The following is a 17,731-nucleotide window of genomic DNA, read 5'->3' as shown; positions in this document are numbered from 1 at the left end:
TGACATGGCATTTGTAATCTGTGGTTGTGCTGGTGGGAGTGTCTTATGCTAATGAGCAATGAGGGCAGCAAGGGATCACTTTCATCACCATCCACTGGTTCCTGCCAGTTTCTTCACTTTATTCTGTCTGGACCAGATCCTGTTTTGATCAGCAGGGTTGTGATCAGAAAACAAGTCCTGCCAGTCTCCTACCTCACCTTATCCTCACCAACATTGTCATCATTATTCTCATTACTACTATCACCAGCCTCTTATTCATCATCCCCTGCCGTCATTTTCATTATCATCATCATTGTTATTGTCATCATTTTCATTACTGCCATCGTCATCGCATCATTGTTGTGATAGTCTTCATCAGCACCACCATCATCACCATCATCACCATCTTCATCAGCACCACCATCACCACCTTTATCATCTTTACTGCTACCTCTACCTTCACCTTCATTAGAGTCCTCATTGTCATCGTCATCGTCCTTGTTCCCACCACCGTGAGATCTGGGGGTTTGGGAAGGAATGTTTCTTCTTTACTCCACTGGATTCCATGAGGAAGGATGACTCACTGCATCCCAGGAAGGAGGAAGGACATCATCGTCTTCACTGTCATCCTCAGTATCACCACCATGGTCATGGTCCTCAGGCAGTGCATGTCGTGCTTGACACACATTATTTCATTTAATAGTTATGACAGCCCTGTGAGTGGCCATTGTTATTTTTGTTTTACAGCTGAGGAAACTGAGACTCCATGAGTTCAAATGACTTTCCAATGGCAAAAATGATAATGATGACGATGACATTTATAATGGTATTAGTAATAATGGAACAATACTGTCTGTTATAATAGAAAGAATAAGAGCCTTGGAGTCTGCAGACATCAGATCAAATTCCATCTCTACCAGTTAAACAAGGCTGTCTGAACTTAAGCAAGCATGTTAATTATAATAGTGGCTGCTATTTGTTGAGATAGGCTAGCCAAGTGATTTAAATGCATAATTTCATTTAACACTTGGAATGACCTTAAAACTTTCAGAAGAGGACAAGGAGTGCCCAGAATTTGGAAGAGTAAGGACAAGCCTAGCACTGCCCCTTCCTGCCTGGGCGTCTTTGGACAAACTATCTTACCTTCCATAAACCAGCTTTCTCACCTGGAAATGGGTCATAATTTCTGTTTTGCAGAGATGCCGTGAGGATTAGAAATCACGTATGGCCTCAGCTTGGGTCTTCAATAGTAGTTTATATCAATGTTATTTTTCCTAGTGAACCTTGACCCATGCCACACTGTTGGCTATGTGACAATGAATATAGAGAAAATAGAACTGCCTCCCACACACTATCTTGGGGTTTGTGAGTCTATACTTAGGACTCACCTTTTCCTTCCTGAGTTCAGAATCATTTGAGAGAGTCAGGAGGACAGATATAGAAATGTAGCTTTGTTACTGATTAGAGGCCAGCTTGGACGACATGGCTTAGGTGCACAGCTATCATGGCTTCCTAATACTGAATCCCAGAATTCACTCAATTGCCTAGCTAGTCACAGGCAATGCTGGGCCGCCTCAGGCTTCCCCACACAGAAACAGGGCCTTGGCTATCCAGCTCACTCTAGGCTGATATCACACCAGAGCAATGGCCTCCCCTGATTGGCCCATCACAAACAGGAAGAGGCTGGGCAAGTTTCTGGCCTTTAAACCAACCAATCAAATACACACCACTTCCTGCCCTGGGGTGGTGTTCTTTCCCCGGAAAACCAGAAGAGGAGCAAAGAAACATTCCTTCCCAACCCACTGGATGTCATGATATTTTCCAGGACTTCATAATGATTGAAAGATACTATTTTATTGATTTTTAAAGTATGGTCTAGTTTTTTTTTTGAGGGAGGATATAGAGGAAAATAATCCATTATTCTTGAGGCTCTATGTTTAATGAGAAAATGGGTCAAACCTCATGTACAACAACCCCCAGAGCATTTAACTATTGTTTAAAAATATTTTGTGAAATGTGAAAAATAAAAGCATTTATTTTTCTAGAATTTAAGACACGCTAAACTTTTTCTTTGTTTATTTGCTTTTTTTTTTTTTCTTCTTCAGGATTTGGAGGAACTAGAAAAGGGACTTCAGATCAAACTGTCAAACACAGAAATGTCGGGGGCTGGTGACTCTGAGTACATCACCCTGGCTGATGTGGAAAAGAAGGAGAGAGAATACTCTGAACAGCTAATCGATAATGTGCGTGCCGGACTTTCTTTCCTGTACACAGATTTTGGTTTCTAAAACAGTTAAATTGGCTAAATTAGAGAGATGATAGTTAGAAGTGTGCCTAATGCTTGAACTCCCCTATCGCATTCTGCCCTAGAGGCAGGATCCAGTTTCTGATGCTAAGTGATAGGGAAGAAGTAATTAAGCAGCAAAGATTCACAAAGGGAGGTTTATTTTTTATATCATGAATTATCCTCATTTAAATTTCAGATTGGTCTTTTTATCATTCAAAGCAAAGGTTGCTATAACCCTTGATGTCATCACTGCCCTTTGGAATAGAGTAGAAGAAAGCTGCTAGGCATCACTCGTGAAAGCAAGTTTTAAATTCCAGACAGAATGGCTTCTCTGAAACATCTTTTTTCTTTTCTTTTGGGTTCCACCACCCCCTGTTCATACATTATGTATTAAACAAACATGTCCTTGGCACTTGCTCTGCACCAGGGATTGTGCTGAGCACTGGGGACTCAGAAATCATTTAGACATGGCCCTGCCTGAGAGAGGCCAGGAGAGATGAACAGGTGAGCAGATGAGGGCTTCACAGAGTGACACGTCTTGTGATAGAAGGAAGCACAGGAGAAGGCCCGAGGCAGGCACAGTGGAGGGAAGAGTTCATTTTACCCCAGGCTTAGGAAAGCCTCCGTAGAAGAAGGGACCATGGAGAGGATGGCTGGGAGAAGTGTGGGTGCTGGCCAGTGGTGGGGCAGAGATGGGAGCTGAAGAGGGCTGAGAGCAAGTTGAGGTAAGGTAAAGCCAGAGGGATCTGGCCAGAGGGCTTGTGTCTTATGCCAGCGAGGTGGGAGTGTCTTATGCCAGCGAGGTGGGAGTGTCTTATGCCAGCGAGGTGGGAGTCACTGAAGCTTTGAAGCAGGGGGTGGCTGGGTTCAGCTTCTGCTTTAGAAGGGCTGCCCAGGCACTGAGTGGAGGGTGGTGAAGAGCTACTGGGCTAATCCAGCAGGAACTTTATTAAGGCAACTGCAATAGGATGGAGAGGTGAGGAAACGTGTGAGAGAAGCTATGGTGGTCTACCATGGGGCGGCAGGTGGGGAGGAGGAGGGGGTCCAGGGTCAGTGCTGCTGAAATAAGCGCCCCAGAGCAAGACGCTCATGGGAAGGAGGGAGCCAATGCTCCTGTCCTCTGAATAGGTCCAATATTGAGAGGAGAGGCTTGGAGATGGAGGGTCTCCATGAGAGCCCAGGTTAGAGGACTTGGAGGGCCAGAATGTTCTTAGAACTGTGGGCCAGGATGCTAAGGAAGAGGGCCAGCCTGGATTCCGGTGGTCCACAGAACCCCCAACGCTGTGTGCAGTATCTTGTCCATGTCTGCCTTTCTCAGGGACAGGGTTCAGAATTTTCGTAAGATTCTCCAAAGTATTGGTGACCTCCAAAAATGGTGATCTCTGGCCTAGAAATGGTGTGTAAAATGGGAAGAGAAAAGAGCTTTGGTGCCAAATCCTGGATCCTGCCCATATTCAAGGAGGAGGGGATGAGAAGAATCGGGACAAGAAAGCAGAGGAGGAATTGGATGGGCTTTGCAGAAGCAGGAGAAAATCATGTCATGGACGCCAAGAGAATCAGGAGTTTGTAAGCAGAGCGGGCTGTGCAGAGTTGGTGGGTGACAGTCTGCAGTCACGTGGCAGGTGGAAGGCAGGTCATCTGATGGCTCCAAGGGGAAGAGCAGGGTGAGAGCGTGAGGGTGCCAGGCAGGTTTGAGGTCCCTCCTGGCAGGGATGAGAGGAGGAGCAGACCAGCAGCATGTATGGGGTTTACTGGGAGGCAATGGGGCCCTGAGATGGGAAGCCGCATTGATGAGGGGTGTTCATCTGGGTGCAGGCTTCCTCCTGGCAGAGCCAGACCAACACCGCAGTTGAGGCTGACAGAGTTTCATGATCTTGAGTCACAGCAACAAAATCAGCATGGGTTTCTGGTGACACTAACCCCTGCCCCCTCCCGTGCCCGGTCCAGCCAGAAGTGTCCATTTCAGCCTCTCAGAGGCTGAGCCAAGATGGAGGCAACCTCAGCCGTGGAGTTAAATGGACCTGAACCAAATCCTGGCTTTCACTGGGTCCATGACCTCTGACAAGTGACCTAACTCCCCCGAGCCTGTTCCTACACCTCCAGATACATACTTTATCATGATATCAAATGTGTGAGGCACAGAGCCTGGCGAACAGCGTGCGGGCCTTGAGGGAAAGTTGTTCTGATTCCTAGTGTCATTGTCCTTAGAGCTCTGACTGGCTGTGATGATGCAATTAAACCTCCTGCATTCTAAGCCACTTGGGAATTCCCAGCTCTGCTCCTGATAAAATGAAGGGGAGGGAAGATTTTAAAGCAAAATGTTTTCATGGTCAGCATCCTCTCTGCCATATTAAGCTTTTGCACTTTTAGGACAATAACTAATAATTAAACATCTGTTTATGCTTTTACTTCCAGGAAGTATTTAATCCCTTTTAAAATTCCCAAAGCTTCCATGAGCACATTGTCACATTTCATCTGCCCCTAGGTAGCTGTAATGACCTGTGCAAGAGTCTGTAGGCTAGACAAGCTACTGCTTTCTTTCCTTAGCAGCAGTGCTCTCGTGTCTGCTGAAACACCATTGCAAAACTGACTGACACTGGAACCAGACAATGGAACCAGAAAGAACTTCACTGTAGAATGTGATTGTTGCCAAGATGAACTCACTGAAATTGTAGAATTGTTTAGAATCTTTGTTAGTGATAAGGTGTGAATTGTAATTCCCGAGCACGCACCGTTTGGCTTTGTTAAGTAAGTTTTTCCCCTCACTTCTTGCTGCTTGTGCTCATTTCACAGATGGAAGCTTTCTGGAAACAGATGGCAAACATCCAGCACTTTCTTGTGGACCAGTTTAAGTGTTCCAGCTCCAAAGCCCGACAGCTCATGATGACTCTGACGGAAAGAATGATTGCAGCCGAAGGGCTATTGTGCGATTCTCAGGAGCTGCAGGCTCTGGTAATGCTGGAGGGGGCGGGAGGGAACATAAAGATATTCAGACTAGAGATTTGGAATCCCGAGGCTTGACATCATTAAATCTAACAGATTCATGTTGTAGCTGGTTATATAGAGCCTCAGGAAAAAAAAAAACCAACAACAACAGTAAATTCATTCATCCGTTTATTTATTTATCCATCCGTCCACCCATCCATCCACCCATTGACCCTTCCATCCATCCATCCATCTACCTGTCCATCCATCTACCCATCCATCCATCTGCCCTCCCACCCATTTATCCATCCATCCATCCATCCATCTACCCATCCATCCATCCATCCACCCATCCATCCACCCACCCATCCATCCATCTGCCCTCCCACCCATTTATCCATCCATCCATCCCTCCATCCATCCATCCATCCATCCATCCATCCATCCCTCCATCCATCCATCCATCCACCCACCCATCCATCCATCCACCCACCCATCCATCCACCCATCCACCCACCCACCCATCCACCCCCCCACCCATCCACCCCCCCACCCGTCCACCCACCCACCCGTCCACCCATCCACCCGTCCACCCATCCACCCATCCATCCATCCATCTGCTCATCCATCCATCCATCCACCCATCCATCCACCTACTCATCCATCCATCCATCCATCCATCCATCCAATGAGTGAAGGCTCTGGCCAGCTCAGTATTACTGGAGCATAGAACACTGGTCCTAAACCTGAAATTACACATTGAAAGTATCTGGGAGCTTTAAAAAGTACTAATTCTTGGGCCCCAGATGGGTCTCCATCCCAGAGTTTCTGACTTAATCAGATTGGGATGCAACCTGGCTGGGCATTGGGGTTTTTAGAGCTCCCCAATGACGATGGTGGGCGCTGGGGTTGACGTCCACTGGTGTAGACAGAGCATTGATTTACTTTCCTGATTGCCCTGTTTTGCCTGCAGAGTTCTTTAACAATGCCTTTTCCTGGCCTTCACTCTGAGGTTCTAATATGATTGGCCTGCAGTGGAGGCCCTGGCATTGTGGGTTTTAAAACTCCCTGAACTATTCTGACGGGAGGCCAGGGATACAAACCCCTGGTGCCTGGGTGTCCAACCTTTTGGCTTCCCTGGGCCACATTGGAAGAAGAAGAATTGTCTTAGGCCACACATAAAATACATTAACACTAACGATAGCTGATGAGCGAAAAAAAAAAAAAAAAAGGTCCCTGCTTATTTTTGTGAAGCCTGCCAACCACAGATAAGCAAAAAAAGTCCTCACATTCAAAGGGTTGGACACCCGTGGGAGAGAAATCTGCGAATCCAGCTTTGACTCTGGGCTCTGTTGTTTGGAGCTGTGTGATCTTGAACACATTACTTAACCTCTCTGAGCGTCTCTTCCTCTATTTATAAAATAATAGTGCTAAGAGTTGCCACAGACAGGGCCTGGCTAGATGCTGAGTGACTCCTAACACCCCAGTCACCATTGGGTTCCTCTTGGTACACATTGGGCTCATCCTGTGTGCGCCAGTGTGTACTAGGCCCAGGGAACGAGCCCTCTGATGCTGCCCTGCACCCATTTCCCTGTCCTGTGCACCAGCCCGTGTGGCAGCTCAGCTCAGAACCCTGCAGTGGCCGCCCTGCCCTTAGCACAGACTCAGCTCCTTAGACCCGTGGGAGAGCCAAGCCTCAACGGATCTTTGCCTCCCCTTGCACACCACATGCCTCTCCCAATCCGCTCTGCTCCTCCAGGTGTGATCCACAGACCACAGCATTGGCAACACTGGGAGCTGGTTAGAGTGCAGAATCCTGTCCTCCACCCCTCCCAAGCAGGATCTGCACTTTAACAAAACCCCCACATCCACACAGTTGTTTGAGAAGTTCATATGCTTTTTCTCAGTATATACACACATGGCCTTTTTTTCTGTCAACACTACCGAAAGATAGGCATGGAAGATATTTTATTCACAGCACGCAGATAAGGAGCCCACTCAGTGATCCACCTAAGATCTCCGTCCTCTCTAATGACATCTCTGAGCCTGGGCCTGAAGCTTCCTGGTTTGCTGCCCAAGCCCCTTTGAATTGGATTTCAGTTTGATAAGGCTGCTGACTCATTAATGCTCTGCAAAGGTGAAAGACTTTTCTTCCTATATTTTTTTCTTTTGCTATCAGCAGGATATTGATGCAGAAAAAAGAAAATACATCCTTAGCTGACTCTGGCCAGAGTATCAGCCAATAACTTTCAAATAGGAAGAAGGAAAGGGATCATCCAGTTCAACAGCATGACTGTCCTTCAGCCAATGTTTAATGAGCACCTACTGTGTACCACATGCTGTTAATGGAAACCATATTGCAGAGGTTAGGAATGCAGGCTCAGGGAAGAAACTGGAGCTCCCACTGCAGTCTTGCCACTCGTTAGCTGTGTGATCTTGGGCAGATAATTCAACCTCTCTGTGACTTGGTTTCATTTTCTGTGAAATGGGGGCTATGATAGCACCTGCTCTGTCACAGGGTAGTTGAGGGTGTTAAAGATTTGGCAGTATGTAAAGTTTCTAGAGCAGAGCCCAGCACGTAGGAAGCATTCAGTACTTGTTAGTCATTAGAGTCCTGCAGGCCACATGTCAGCAGGAGAAATAGACAACAAAAAATTACTGTAATGATGCATGGACAGGGCTACACAGTCTATGTTTGTATAGAAGAGGGATGGATTCACTATGCCTGCATACCGGGCACCAAAGGGGAAAAAGATGGCTTCCGTATCTCAGAACACAGAAGAGTTGGAATTCCCAGAGTGGCATCCCATCTTTCTGGCCTGGGCATTTGGAGCTGGAATGTGCATCTGTAAATATTAAAACTGGAAGAGCCCTTCAAAGGGACCCTGACGGTCATCAGATTCAGTTTCTTGAGACTCACAGGAAAAAAAACAGCTGCCAAGACAGATGTGGGGACTGGCTGTAGATAATGGTGAAAACAGCTGACACTCAGGGAGGCTCACTGTTCCCTGGCCGTTGTTCTCAATGCTTGACCTATTTTGACTTACTTAATCCTCATGTCAAATCTGTGTGGCAAGGGTCAGGTGAGGAGCTTGTGCTCAGGTCCTGGGAGCCAAGTCTGAGCCTGGCACTGTTGACTCAGCCACACTCAGAGCACATCAGGGCCCCCTTCCCCCATTCCACATCCCTCTTCTCACGCAACTCTCTCCACTTCCATCCTCCCTCCAATATAAGCACATCGATTGCACCACCACTGCCGACCCCAGCCAGCCTGTGTTGGGTTCTCAACATGCTCTTTAGAGGTGGCCAGAGCCGCCCTTCCCGCGGCCCACCCGGCACCTCCGCTTATCCTCTTGCACCCTCTAGGGGTCACGGGCTGCTGGAATGAGCCTCGCCGTCCTTGTCCATCGCTGGGGAATGTTCTTGCCCTAGTCTTGTGTTGTGGGAACAGAGGCCAGTGCAGCTCAGCGCACAGTGTGGCTGGTCAAGGGGACATGGGCGACTCAGGCCTGGCCCCTGTCTTCAAGGGCTCTCAGTCCAGGCTGGGACTGCCCCTCACAATCACCTCCTCGAAGACAGGAGCCCTGGGGCAGTGGAGAACAGAGTAGGGGACCAGTGAGGGTGGGGACAAGCAGGGAAGGGCCACAGAACCCATGAGGACAAGAAGGACCTGGCTGGGCAGGGGAGTGAAAGGAGGCAGTGAGGGTGTTCCAGAAGGAAGGCCCCGCATGTGCAGAGGCTGGGCAGCCGGGAGCAGGCAGGTGTGCAGGACAGGGCCCCACAGAGCTTCCTGCACCATGCCTGGGGTGCTGGACTTGATCTCAGGGCAGCAACAGGAGGGTTTGGGGCCATGGCTGACAGAACCATCAGCATCTCTGAAAGGTCTGCTGGTCTGTGAGGTGGGGTTAGAGCATGGGGCAGAGATGGGAGGCTGGGGAGCAGGACTGGCCTGTGGCCTCGGCCCAGCACAGAGGTGCCTAGGCCTGAGCTGGGCTTGGCTGGGAGTGGGGGGTGCAGAGTCTGTGCCGAGGGAGATGCCAAGGCCCCCCGCCCGCTCCTCCTTTCCCCCTTACTCTCATTCCACAAGCAGCTGCTCTCAGGTGTGCAGGGCCCTTGGCTGCCTCAGGTTGACATTTCCCCCTGTCTTTTCTGAGAGTCCCTGAAATGGTGAGGTGGGGCTGGGGAGGGCCTTCTATAGAATCTGACTGCGGGGAGTCGTGTTGGAAGCCAATCATTCCCCTGAAAATCTCGGCCGTCCTCAGCAGTCAGGCTCTCTGGGCCTCTAACAAAAGCCAGGAACTGCTGGCACTTTGCGTTTCCTCCACAGCCCTGTGGGGGCCACAGGGCCAGATTGGCCAGGGGAGATGACTATAAGCCAGGTGGCTTTTCCTCCTTGACCGTTTGTAAATCTGGATTCCCTCCTAGGAGGGTGGCCCTCTGGGGAGCGCTACTGGTGACTAAGTGCCTACATGCTAAGCTGCGTCAGCTCCCCGCACCCTAGGAGAGACACTTAATCCCCACCTCGGGGGCCGACCCAGATCTCGCTCATGAAGGAGAAGGGGAGTTCATTCCTCTGAGCTCCGCTCTCCCAGGCAGTGCCATTAGTTAATGACTCTGGTGGCCTCTTCTCAGCTGTTAATTAACATGCCCTGGTGGTTCCCAGGACACCCCAGCTATGGTCCTGTGTGTTTCTTTTTGCAGGACGCCCTGGAGAGGACGATGGGGCGGGCACACATGGCAAAAGTGATTGAGTTTCTGAAGCTGCACGTCCAGGAGGAGACCAGGTGCCGGCTGGCTGCCATCTCCCACGGCCTGGAGCTGCTGGCTGGTGAGGGGAAGCTGTCCGGGCGGCAGAAGGAGGAGCTTCTCACGCAGCAGCACAAGGCCTTCTGGCAGGAGGCAGAGCGCTTCAGCCGGGGTGAGCCATGGGCATGGGTGCCGTGGTCCACAACACTGGCCTTCTGGGTCCCTGGGGCTGTGCAGTGAGAGGGCTGGCAGCCTGGGGCAGTGTGCCCATGATGCCGGGCACAGGCTGCCTTTCTGCTTCTGCCCTAGGGACTGGGTCACTGGGCTGCTCTCTGGGGCTCTCTTCCCTTCTCTGTACAGCAGAGTCCATGAGGGCCACTGCCCAGGGCAGGGGTCACCTGCTGCACTCACTCACCAGGGATTCAGGCTGATTGAGTCCCCATGTCCTGCAGCAAAGCCACCAGGAACTGCAGAGGGACAGAGGAGGGTGAAGGGTCTCACACTAGAAATTTACACAAAGTGGCCCCTGTCGCCCAGCGGCTGGAGTCATGTGGCCCTGCTCAGAGGCAGAGTGGGTGAGGGTGGGCCATGGTCCAGCGTGTGGGGCAGGAAGGCGAGCCGCGCGTGTGTCCCACACATGCTCCTGCCCCAAGGCTGACCCTGGGGTGGGGGTGGGGCAGGGCTCAAGACGTAGAGGCATCTGGGCTTAGGTGAGGTCACACTGCTAGTGGGACCTACAGAAAGAAACCCAGGTCTGTCACCGGCAGGGCGGGCACCATCTCTGCAGCCGACACCAGCTTCCCCAACCTCCAGACAGGAGAAAGCATGAGGGTCCCCAGTGAAAGTCTGGCTCACAGAGTCACCTCCTGTGCTGTGGCTTTTTTCAATCCCAGAGTTTGTCCAGCGAGGCAAAGACCTGGTCAAGGCGTCTCTGGCTCACCAGGTGGAGGGAACGGCAAAACTCACGCTGGCCCAAGAGGAGGAACAGAGAAGCTTCCTGGCTGAGGCCCAGCCGACTGCTGACCCGGAAAAGTTTCTCAAGGTGACTCACATCCCCAGCCTCTGCACATGTGGGTGAGCCAGTTGTAGCTCTGTTCCCGTGACTGAGCACGGGACGCCGGAGGTATTCATCAGGCATGAGGTTATCTCCCTACTTGCCATGTGTCAGCTGAGTGACCGAATCTCAGTCCCTTAGCCCCTACATCCCTAGGGTCCTAGTGGACTGTAAGCTGGTGATAAGAGTTGTGTTGCCCTCACTGGGCTGCTGAGAAGAGGAGGGGGTAGGATCCGTAGAGAGCTTGGCAGAGTGCAGACGCATGGCAGGAGCACACAGATGGTGGCAGTGGCGTGAAGGGAGCAATGTGTGGCCCAGAGGGGACAAGCAAGTCCCGGAGAGTAAGGCAGGCTCACACACCCAGGGACAGGGCCCTTGTGGGTCGGCTGCAAGTCTAGGAGAAGGAAGGGAGTTCCCAGCCTTGCATGTGGGGTTGAGTGGTCAGGGCCAGGAGGTGGCCAAGGTCGGAGGTACCCTTGATCTTGCCTGAGAAGGGGACAAGAAGACCTGAAGGAGGACAAAAAGCAAGATGTCACCCTCCAAGGAAAAGGAGTCAGCTGGCCCCAGTGCAGGCTCTAAGGACCTGGACTCGCCAGTTCTCAGAGAGACCACCAAGCTCTGGTTTCGCTCTGCTTGCTTTCACTAGTAATGGGCAGTGGGGCTGGGAGAGCACCAGCTTGTCCGTAACCGTCTTGCAGGCTGGTTAAGCACTGGGCGCTGAGGCCAGCCACACTTGGGTTGGGTGCTGACTCTGCCACTAAATAGCTGGGTGACCTTGGGCATGTTGCTTACCCTCTGGCCCTCAGCTTCCACATCTGTGAAATGGGCATAATGGCACCTATATCACAGCATTGTTAGGATTCAGTGAGACCAAGGAAGGGGCAGCCCCAGCCTCACTGTTTGCCTGGGTCCGCCTGCCCTCCGTCAACACTTGGTACAGCACATCTCAGTTCTGCCAAGGGGTGGGTGGCACCATGTCTGGGTCCAGGCTCAGCCCAGAATAGAGGCCCAGGGGCTCTCCCTGGGGGCCAACCTGGTGGTGGTGGCACCACTGCAGTGAGAAGCCAATGGAGGGGTCCCCCGAGAACAGAGGACAGGCCTCTAGGTCCCTGGTCCAGCTGCCTCCCTCACCCAGGGAGCCTCTTCGAGGCCCACACTTGGAGCTTCTGCATTTGCCACAAAGGGGTAGGGTAGGTTTTTCTATCTTTGAGACCCATTTGAAATAAGAGGAAGATAAGGCTATTCAGCTCCTCGTTATTTGGATATTTCTGGGCCCCTGTCCTTGATGTCACAAAGCCCAGTGTGAGTCCAGAGTGTGGAGACAGTGCCTGGGTGACCTCGGTGTCCCAGGGTCTCGGTACAGTCCTCGGAACGCCTCAGCGCTGGCGTTCAGGACACGTGGGACGCAGGCAGGGAAGGGTGAATGAGCGCATGCGTGCATGAATGAACCAGGACATGGACAAATGGGCAAACGAGCGAATGAAGGAAGGAGGATGGAATGGGTGGGAGAATGAACGAACGACACCAGGCTCCCAGTACACACTCAGCACCCACCTTTTTCCAGTCCCGCCATTCTCTCTCATCTCACCTCCTGCCCATAGCATCACCAAAGATCTTCCGGGGTTTACCTCCTGGTCTCTGCTGCTGCTCGCTGAGCCTGGCTCCCCATCTTCCCTCCAAGGAGTCCTTCCTTGTCCTTAGAGACTCCATTGAAACATCTCCCCAACAGGGAATTTTCTCCTGCAACCCTTCCCTGAGAAGGGTCTGTTCCTCTGTCCTTCTGCCCCGCCTCGCCCCTCTGCTGCCCCGCCTCACCCCTCTCTGATGCTCTGTTTAGGGCTGGCTGGGTCTCCCCCTGCTGATGCCCGGGGTAGCCCAGTCTCCTGCTGCTCTGCTGGGGTCCTCAGGGAAGGGCCTCCACCCCGTGGTCAGAGTGGGGCCTGGCTGGTTGCTGACTGCACTGACCTCCAATCGCCAGTCTGTGTCACCCCTGCTGGGTTCCCATCAGTGGGTCTCCCATGGCCTGGGTGGTCAGAAAGTGATGTCTGGGTGGCTGCGGCCAGGACAGAGGAGTGACAGAAGTGGCCCAGTGGCCCCTCCTCATCCTGGGTTTAACAAAAGCATGGTGGTTTGTGGTGTTTCCTGGAAATCGGATTTGCTGACCCTGGCATCAGCTGTGAAAGCCATGTGACAGCCCCATGCCTCAGTTTCCTTGTGTGTAATACAGGTGCCAACATCCTTCTTTCTAACCTGAGATGCAGGGGATGGTTGGAGAACCTTCTGGAAAAAAAAAAAAAAAAAAACCCTGCATGTTTCTACCAGACTCAGCTCTTGTTTTCCTCACAGGCTTTTCATGAGGTCCTGGAGAGGCAGAGGCTGATGCAGTGTGACCTGGAGGACGAGGAGAATGTCAGAGCCACCGAGGCTGTGGTTGCACTCTGCCAGGTACATGGCCTCTGTGGGGACCAGCAGAGAAGCCCCAGGGTCTGTGTGTGTGCGAGAACCTCACATCCTCCTGGCTGGGGACCCCAGAGGTGGTTCAGGTCCAACCCCGCACTCATTGGCCGGTGATCCACGCAGGCCGTGTCCCCTCCATGCGATCCTCCTTGCCCACATCAGAAACCGAGGTGGTTGGCCTTGGTCCTCTCTGAGGCACCGTCCATTTTTGGGGTGCTGAGGATTCTTATCTCCAAACATCCCTGTCAGCAAAGCTCTTTGGAAATCCGTTCTCCCCAGGTGAGAAATAGGCCCAGGGTTTCTGGGTGTCATCAGTGTAAAGTGGTGATGAAGAAGGGGTTCCGGGCTGAAATGGGGACGTCAGAGATCACATGCCACACCACCTCTTTCCCCTGTGCAACCGTGTGCAGGTCTGGGGTGGGGAGGTGAAGCTGGCCATGCTTGCCCTGCAGGGTGACTTTGAGAGAGCAGGAGAGGGCACCTGAGCCCTCTTTAGGGGCAGGAGTCACAGGATGCCATGCTGAGCCAGACAGAGCCCCTGCCTCAGGCAGCATCCTCAGTTGTTGGAAAGACAGGAGTGTGGACACCTGGCTATGAAGGAATCAACAAGTGGGTGTTGGCAGCACTGGGAGGAGGAGAGGGCCTGGGTCTGTGTCCTGGCTCCCCGCTTCCTCACTGCGTGACCACAGGAGCATCACTTGGTCTCTAGCCCTCAGTTTCCCCATCTGTGAAATGGGGACAGTCATAATTCTTCTTCATGGTGTGCCAGGAGGACTGTGTGTGGGGCCCCGAGACAGCAGCTGGCACTCGGAACACCCCAGGGCACACTGTCTCCAGTGACAGCTTCCCTGCTTCTGAGTGCAGAGGAGAGGCAAGGGGCTCCTGGGTGAAGGTGACGTCAAGGACAGCAGCCTGTAGGAGACATTGCTGAGCCAAGCATTGGATGAGACCAGGCCCAAGTGGACAAGGAGTCAGCGGGCATCCCCATCAGGGAGAAGCTCATGCAGTGGTGGGAAGTGCAACTCCTCACCCGGATGGGAGCTGCACTGGGGTCAGTCATGTCTCTGTTAACCTGCTAGGGCTGCCGTGGTGAATACCACTGACTTGTGGGTTAAACAACAGAAAAGCGTTCTCTCAAGGTTCTGGAGGCTGAAGCCCGAGATCACGGTGCCAACAGGATTGACTTCTGGTGAGGCCTCTCTTCCGGGCTTGCAGACAGCTGCCTTCCCGTTGCCTCCTCACACAGTTATTTCTCTGTGCTTGGAAGAATGGAGGGCAGGGGAGAGAATGAAAGAGAGGGCTCTGGTCTCTCCCTTTTCTTATAAGGACACCGGTTCTATGGGATTAGGGCCCCACCCTGATGACCTCATCTAACCTTAATTACCTCCTTAAAGGCCCTGTCTCCAAATACAGTCACATGGGATATTGGAGGTTAGAGCTTCAACATAAGAATTTGATTACTTAATTACCTCCAAATACAGTCACATGGGATATTGGAGGTTAGGGCTTCAACCTAAGAATTTTGGAGGGAGACACACTTTAGTCCAAACAGTGTCCTTCAAAACGTCCTGTCCATCTGGAACCTCAGAACGTGGCCACACTTGGAAATAAGGGCTTTGCAGATGTAATTGGTTAGATTGCACAGTTGGTTAGGTGCTACTGGATTCGGGTGGGCCCTAATTCTAACGGCTGGTGTCCTTATAAGAAGGCCGTGAGAAGACATAGAGACACGGGGAAGGAGGCTGTTTGAAGACAGAGGGAGGGACTGGAGTGATGCAGCCACAAGCCAAGGAACACCTGCAGCCACCAAAAGCCAGAAGAGCCCAGGAAGGGCCCCTCCCAGAGCCTTTGGAGGGGGTGAGGCTCTGCCAACACATTGGTTTCATACTAATGCCCTCCGGAACGGTGAGAGAATAAACTTTGTTGTTTTAATGCACCCAGTTTGTGGCACTTTGTCATGGTGGCCACAGGAAACTAAACAGAAGGCGATCTTTGTTCAGGGCTAGCTCCTATCTTAAGTACCTCTTGAGTATTTGATTATTTAATTCTCATGAGATTCATGAGGAAGACACTGCATTTTCCTTCCTTCCCAGATGAGGAGTGAAGAAGTGTTTTCTCCAGAAATGGGTAGGATGGAGCTCAATTTGTCAAAGCCCTGGGGCCCACAGACAGGAAAGGAACAACTTTGTCCCCAGAGGAGTCAAGACTCACGTCCCTGGCTGGGCATGGGGAAACCAAGTTCTAATCTTCCTCTGAGTGCTAACATGCTGTGTGACCTTGGCTGGTTACATAACCTCTCTGTGCTGGCCCATGTATCTTGCCCAGGTTTTACACAGCCAGCAAGCGGGGAAGGTGAGATTTAAAATAAAGGCTTTCTAATGTTAGTGCTGATGTGCTTACCCCAACCATGCTGCTCAGTGTTGACGGCTGTTGTGAAACCTCGGTTCTTGTCTTTTTAGTTTAAAAGAATGTAAACAAGAGACCACAGTAAAGGGGATGCAGCACAGAGCAATTTTTTGCAGAGGAGAAAGAATGTTCTGAAAGTTAGGTGCAGAATAGACAGGATGCCCTGGGAGATGATTCAGAGCAGATGAGACAGCCTTGACTGTTACCGGGGAAACTCCCTTTTCTGGGGATCTTATGTGATTATTCATAAGGGGGTGGGAAGAAGCATTATTAGTAAGCATGTTGCGGAGGGCGGTGGGGGGGTGGTCCTCTGAGTGCACAGGCACAGTAGCTGTACACGCTTGTTCATACATCACGTCTCATTAGCATCTTAAGTCTCCGTCCAAAGGTGTGTTTTTTACTATTATAATGAGCAGAGGGTCAGTCTGAGGACAGATAAAATCAAAGTGCACCTGCCGACTGCAGAAGACGTCGCCTACTGCAGATAACTGTGCTTGAAAGAGCCGGACTACAGTGTGAATGCTGAGGCTTACTGTGTTGATGGTTTGGTCGCTGCATCCCAAGGACATGGTCACTTCCTTGACTACCTATCCTGCCTTACGTGTGGGCTGTGGAGCATAATGGCGAAGCCCAGGCTCTGGAGCCAGACATCTGGGGTTCAAATTCCCAGCCGGGCCACTTATTTCCCCTGCTGGAGGTGAGCCCAGGTGGCCCAGAGGCTATGGTGGGGGGAGGTTTCAGCAGCATTCTCCTCCTCACCCCCTATGGTAGCTTATTGGATTCTCACCCATCCTCTCTAAAGCAGTTCTCAAACCTTGCTGTGCATCAGAATGTCATCAAGATTAAGGAAGTTGAGGTACAGGTTAGATCACTTGCTCACAATTACACAACCAGGCTGACAGCCTGAGTAAAACCCTATCAATGATTGCTGCAAAGGGTAAGCCAAGCAGTATATAAATGTAAACCCAGAACATCTGAGACGGGTCTCAGTTAATTTAGAAAGTTTATTTTGCCAAGGTTGAGGATGCGCGCCTGGGACACAGCCTCAGGAGGGCATGTCCTGATGACACACGCCCAAGGGGGTCCGGGCACAGCGTGGTTTTATACATTTTAGGGAGACATGAGACATCAGTCGGTATATGTAAGAAGTACATTGGTTCGGTCAGGAAATGTGGGACAACTTGAAGCAAAGACAGGAAGACTCCAAGCGTGGAGGGGGCTTCCAAATCACAGGTAGGCAAGAGATAAACAGTTGCATTCTTTTGAGTTTCTGATTATCCTTTCCAAAGGAGGCAATCAGATCTGCATTTATCTCAATGAGCAGAGAGATAACTTTGAATAGATGGGAGGCAGGTTTGCCCTGAGCAGTATTCAGCTTCAGTTTTCCTTTTTGCTTAGTGATTTCAGGGGCCCTATATATTTTCCTTTCACAATAGGAAAGTGCCTGGCCAGCCCCAGCGGGTGCTGGTAAGTACATCAGTTTCAATAAAGGGTTGTCAATGATGCCACAATGACATCCTTAGGAAGTTATGCATTTGGTTTTTCCCTGTGTGGGCCTAGTTGCTGGGCCTGTGAGAGCTTCAGTGAAGGAAGTGAAGACAGCCTTTTAACGTAACATCAGGAGAGGGTGACAGGTGTGACGAGGGGTGATACCTGCTGGAGTCTCTCTCCTAGGAGGAGGTATATGAAATGTACTGCATAAGAAGGTGTCGAGGGACACGGTGGAGATGGGTGTGAAATTCTCCACATCTATGTGGGTGTTTGTTTTTTGTTTTTTGTTTTCAGACAGAGTTTAGCTCTAGTTGCCCAGGCTGGAGTGCAATGGTGCGATCTCAGCTCACTGCAACCTCCGCATCCCGGGTTCCAGAGATTCTTCT

At 51.3% G+C, this 17,731-nt stretch overlaps 1 protein-coding gene across 12 annotated transcripts in view; it reads left to right on the top strand.

Moving 5' to 3' along the window:
- The window catches only part of EVC (EvC ciliary complex subunit 1), a 120,615-nt gene that overhangs the window by 31,929 nt on the left and 70,955 nt on the right, over positions 1 to 17,731 (top strand). For all 12 annotated transcript variants that reach the window (XM_063705189.1, XM_019025384.4, XM_063705186.1 and 9 more), the window contains exons 7-11: positions 2,085 to 2,222; positions 5,060 to 5,218; positions 9,893 to 10,109; positions 10,831 to 10,979; positions 13,338 to 13,436. In XM_063705189.1, the coding sequence (XP_063561259.1) occupies positions 2,085 to 2,222; positions 5,060 to 5,218; positions 9,893 to 10,109; positions 10,831 to 10,979; positions 13,338 to 13,436 (762 nt within the window). The remainder of the gene's footprint in view (positions 1 to 2,084; positions 2,223 to 5,059; positions 5,219 to 9,892; positions 10,110 to 10,830; positions 10,980 to 13,337; positions 13,437 to 17,731) is intronic.

This window comes from Gorilla gorilla, chromosome 3 (assembly GCF_029281585.2).
Source record: "Gorilla gorilla gorilla isolate KB3781 chromosome 3, NHGRI_mGorGor1-v2.1_pri, whole genome shotgun sequence".
Taxonomy (NCBI): Eukaryota; Metazoa; Chordata; class Mammalia; order Primates; family Hominidae; genus Gorilla; species Gorilla gorilla.
The sequence above is the reverse complement of the archived record's forward strand: the minus strand, read 5'-3'. Positions and strand labels throughout refer to the sequence as shown.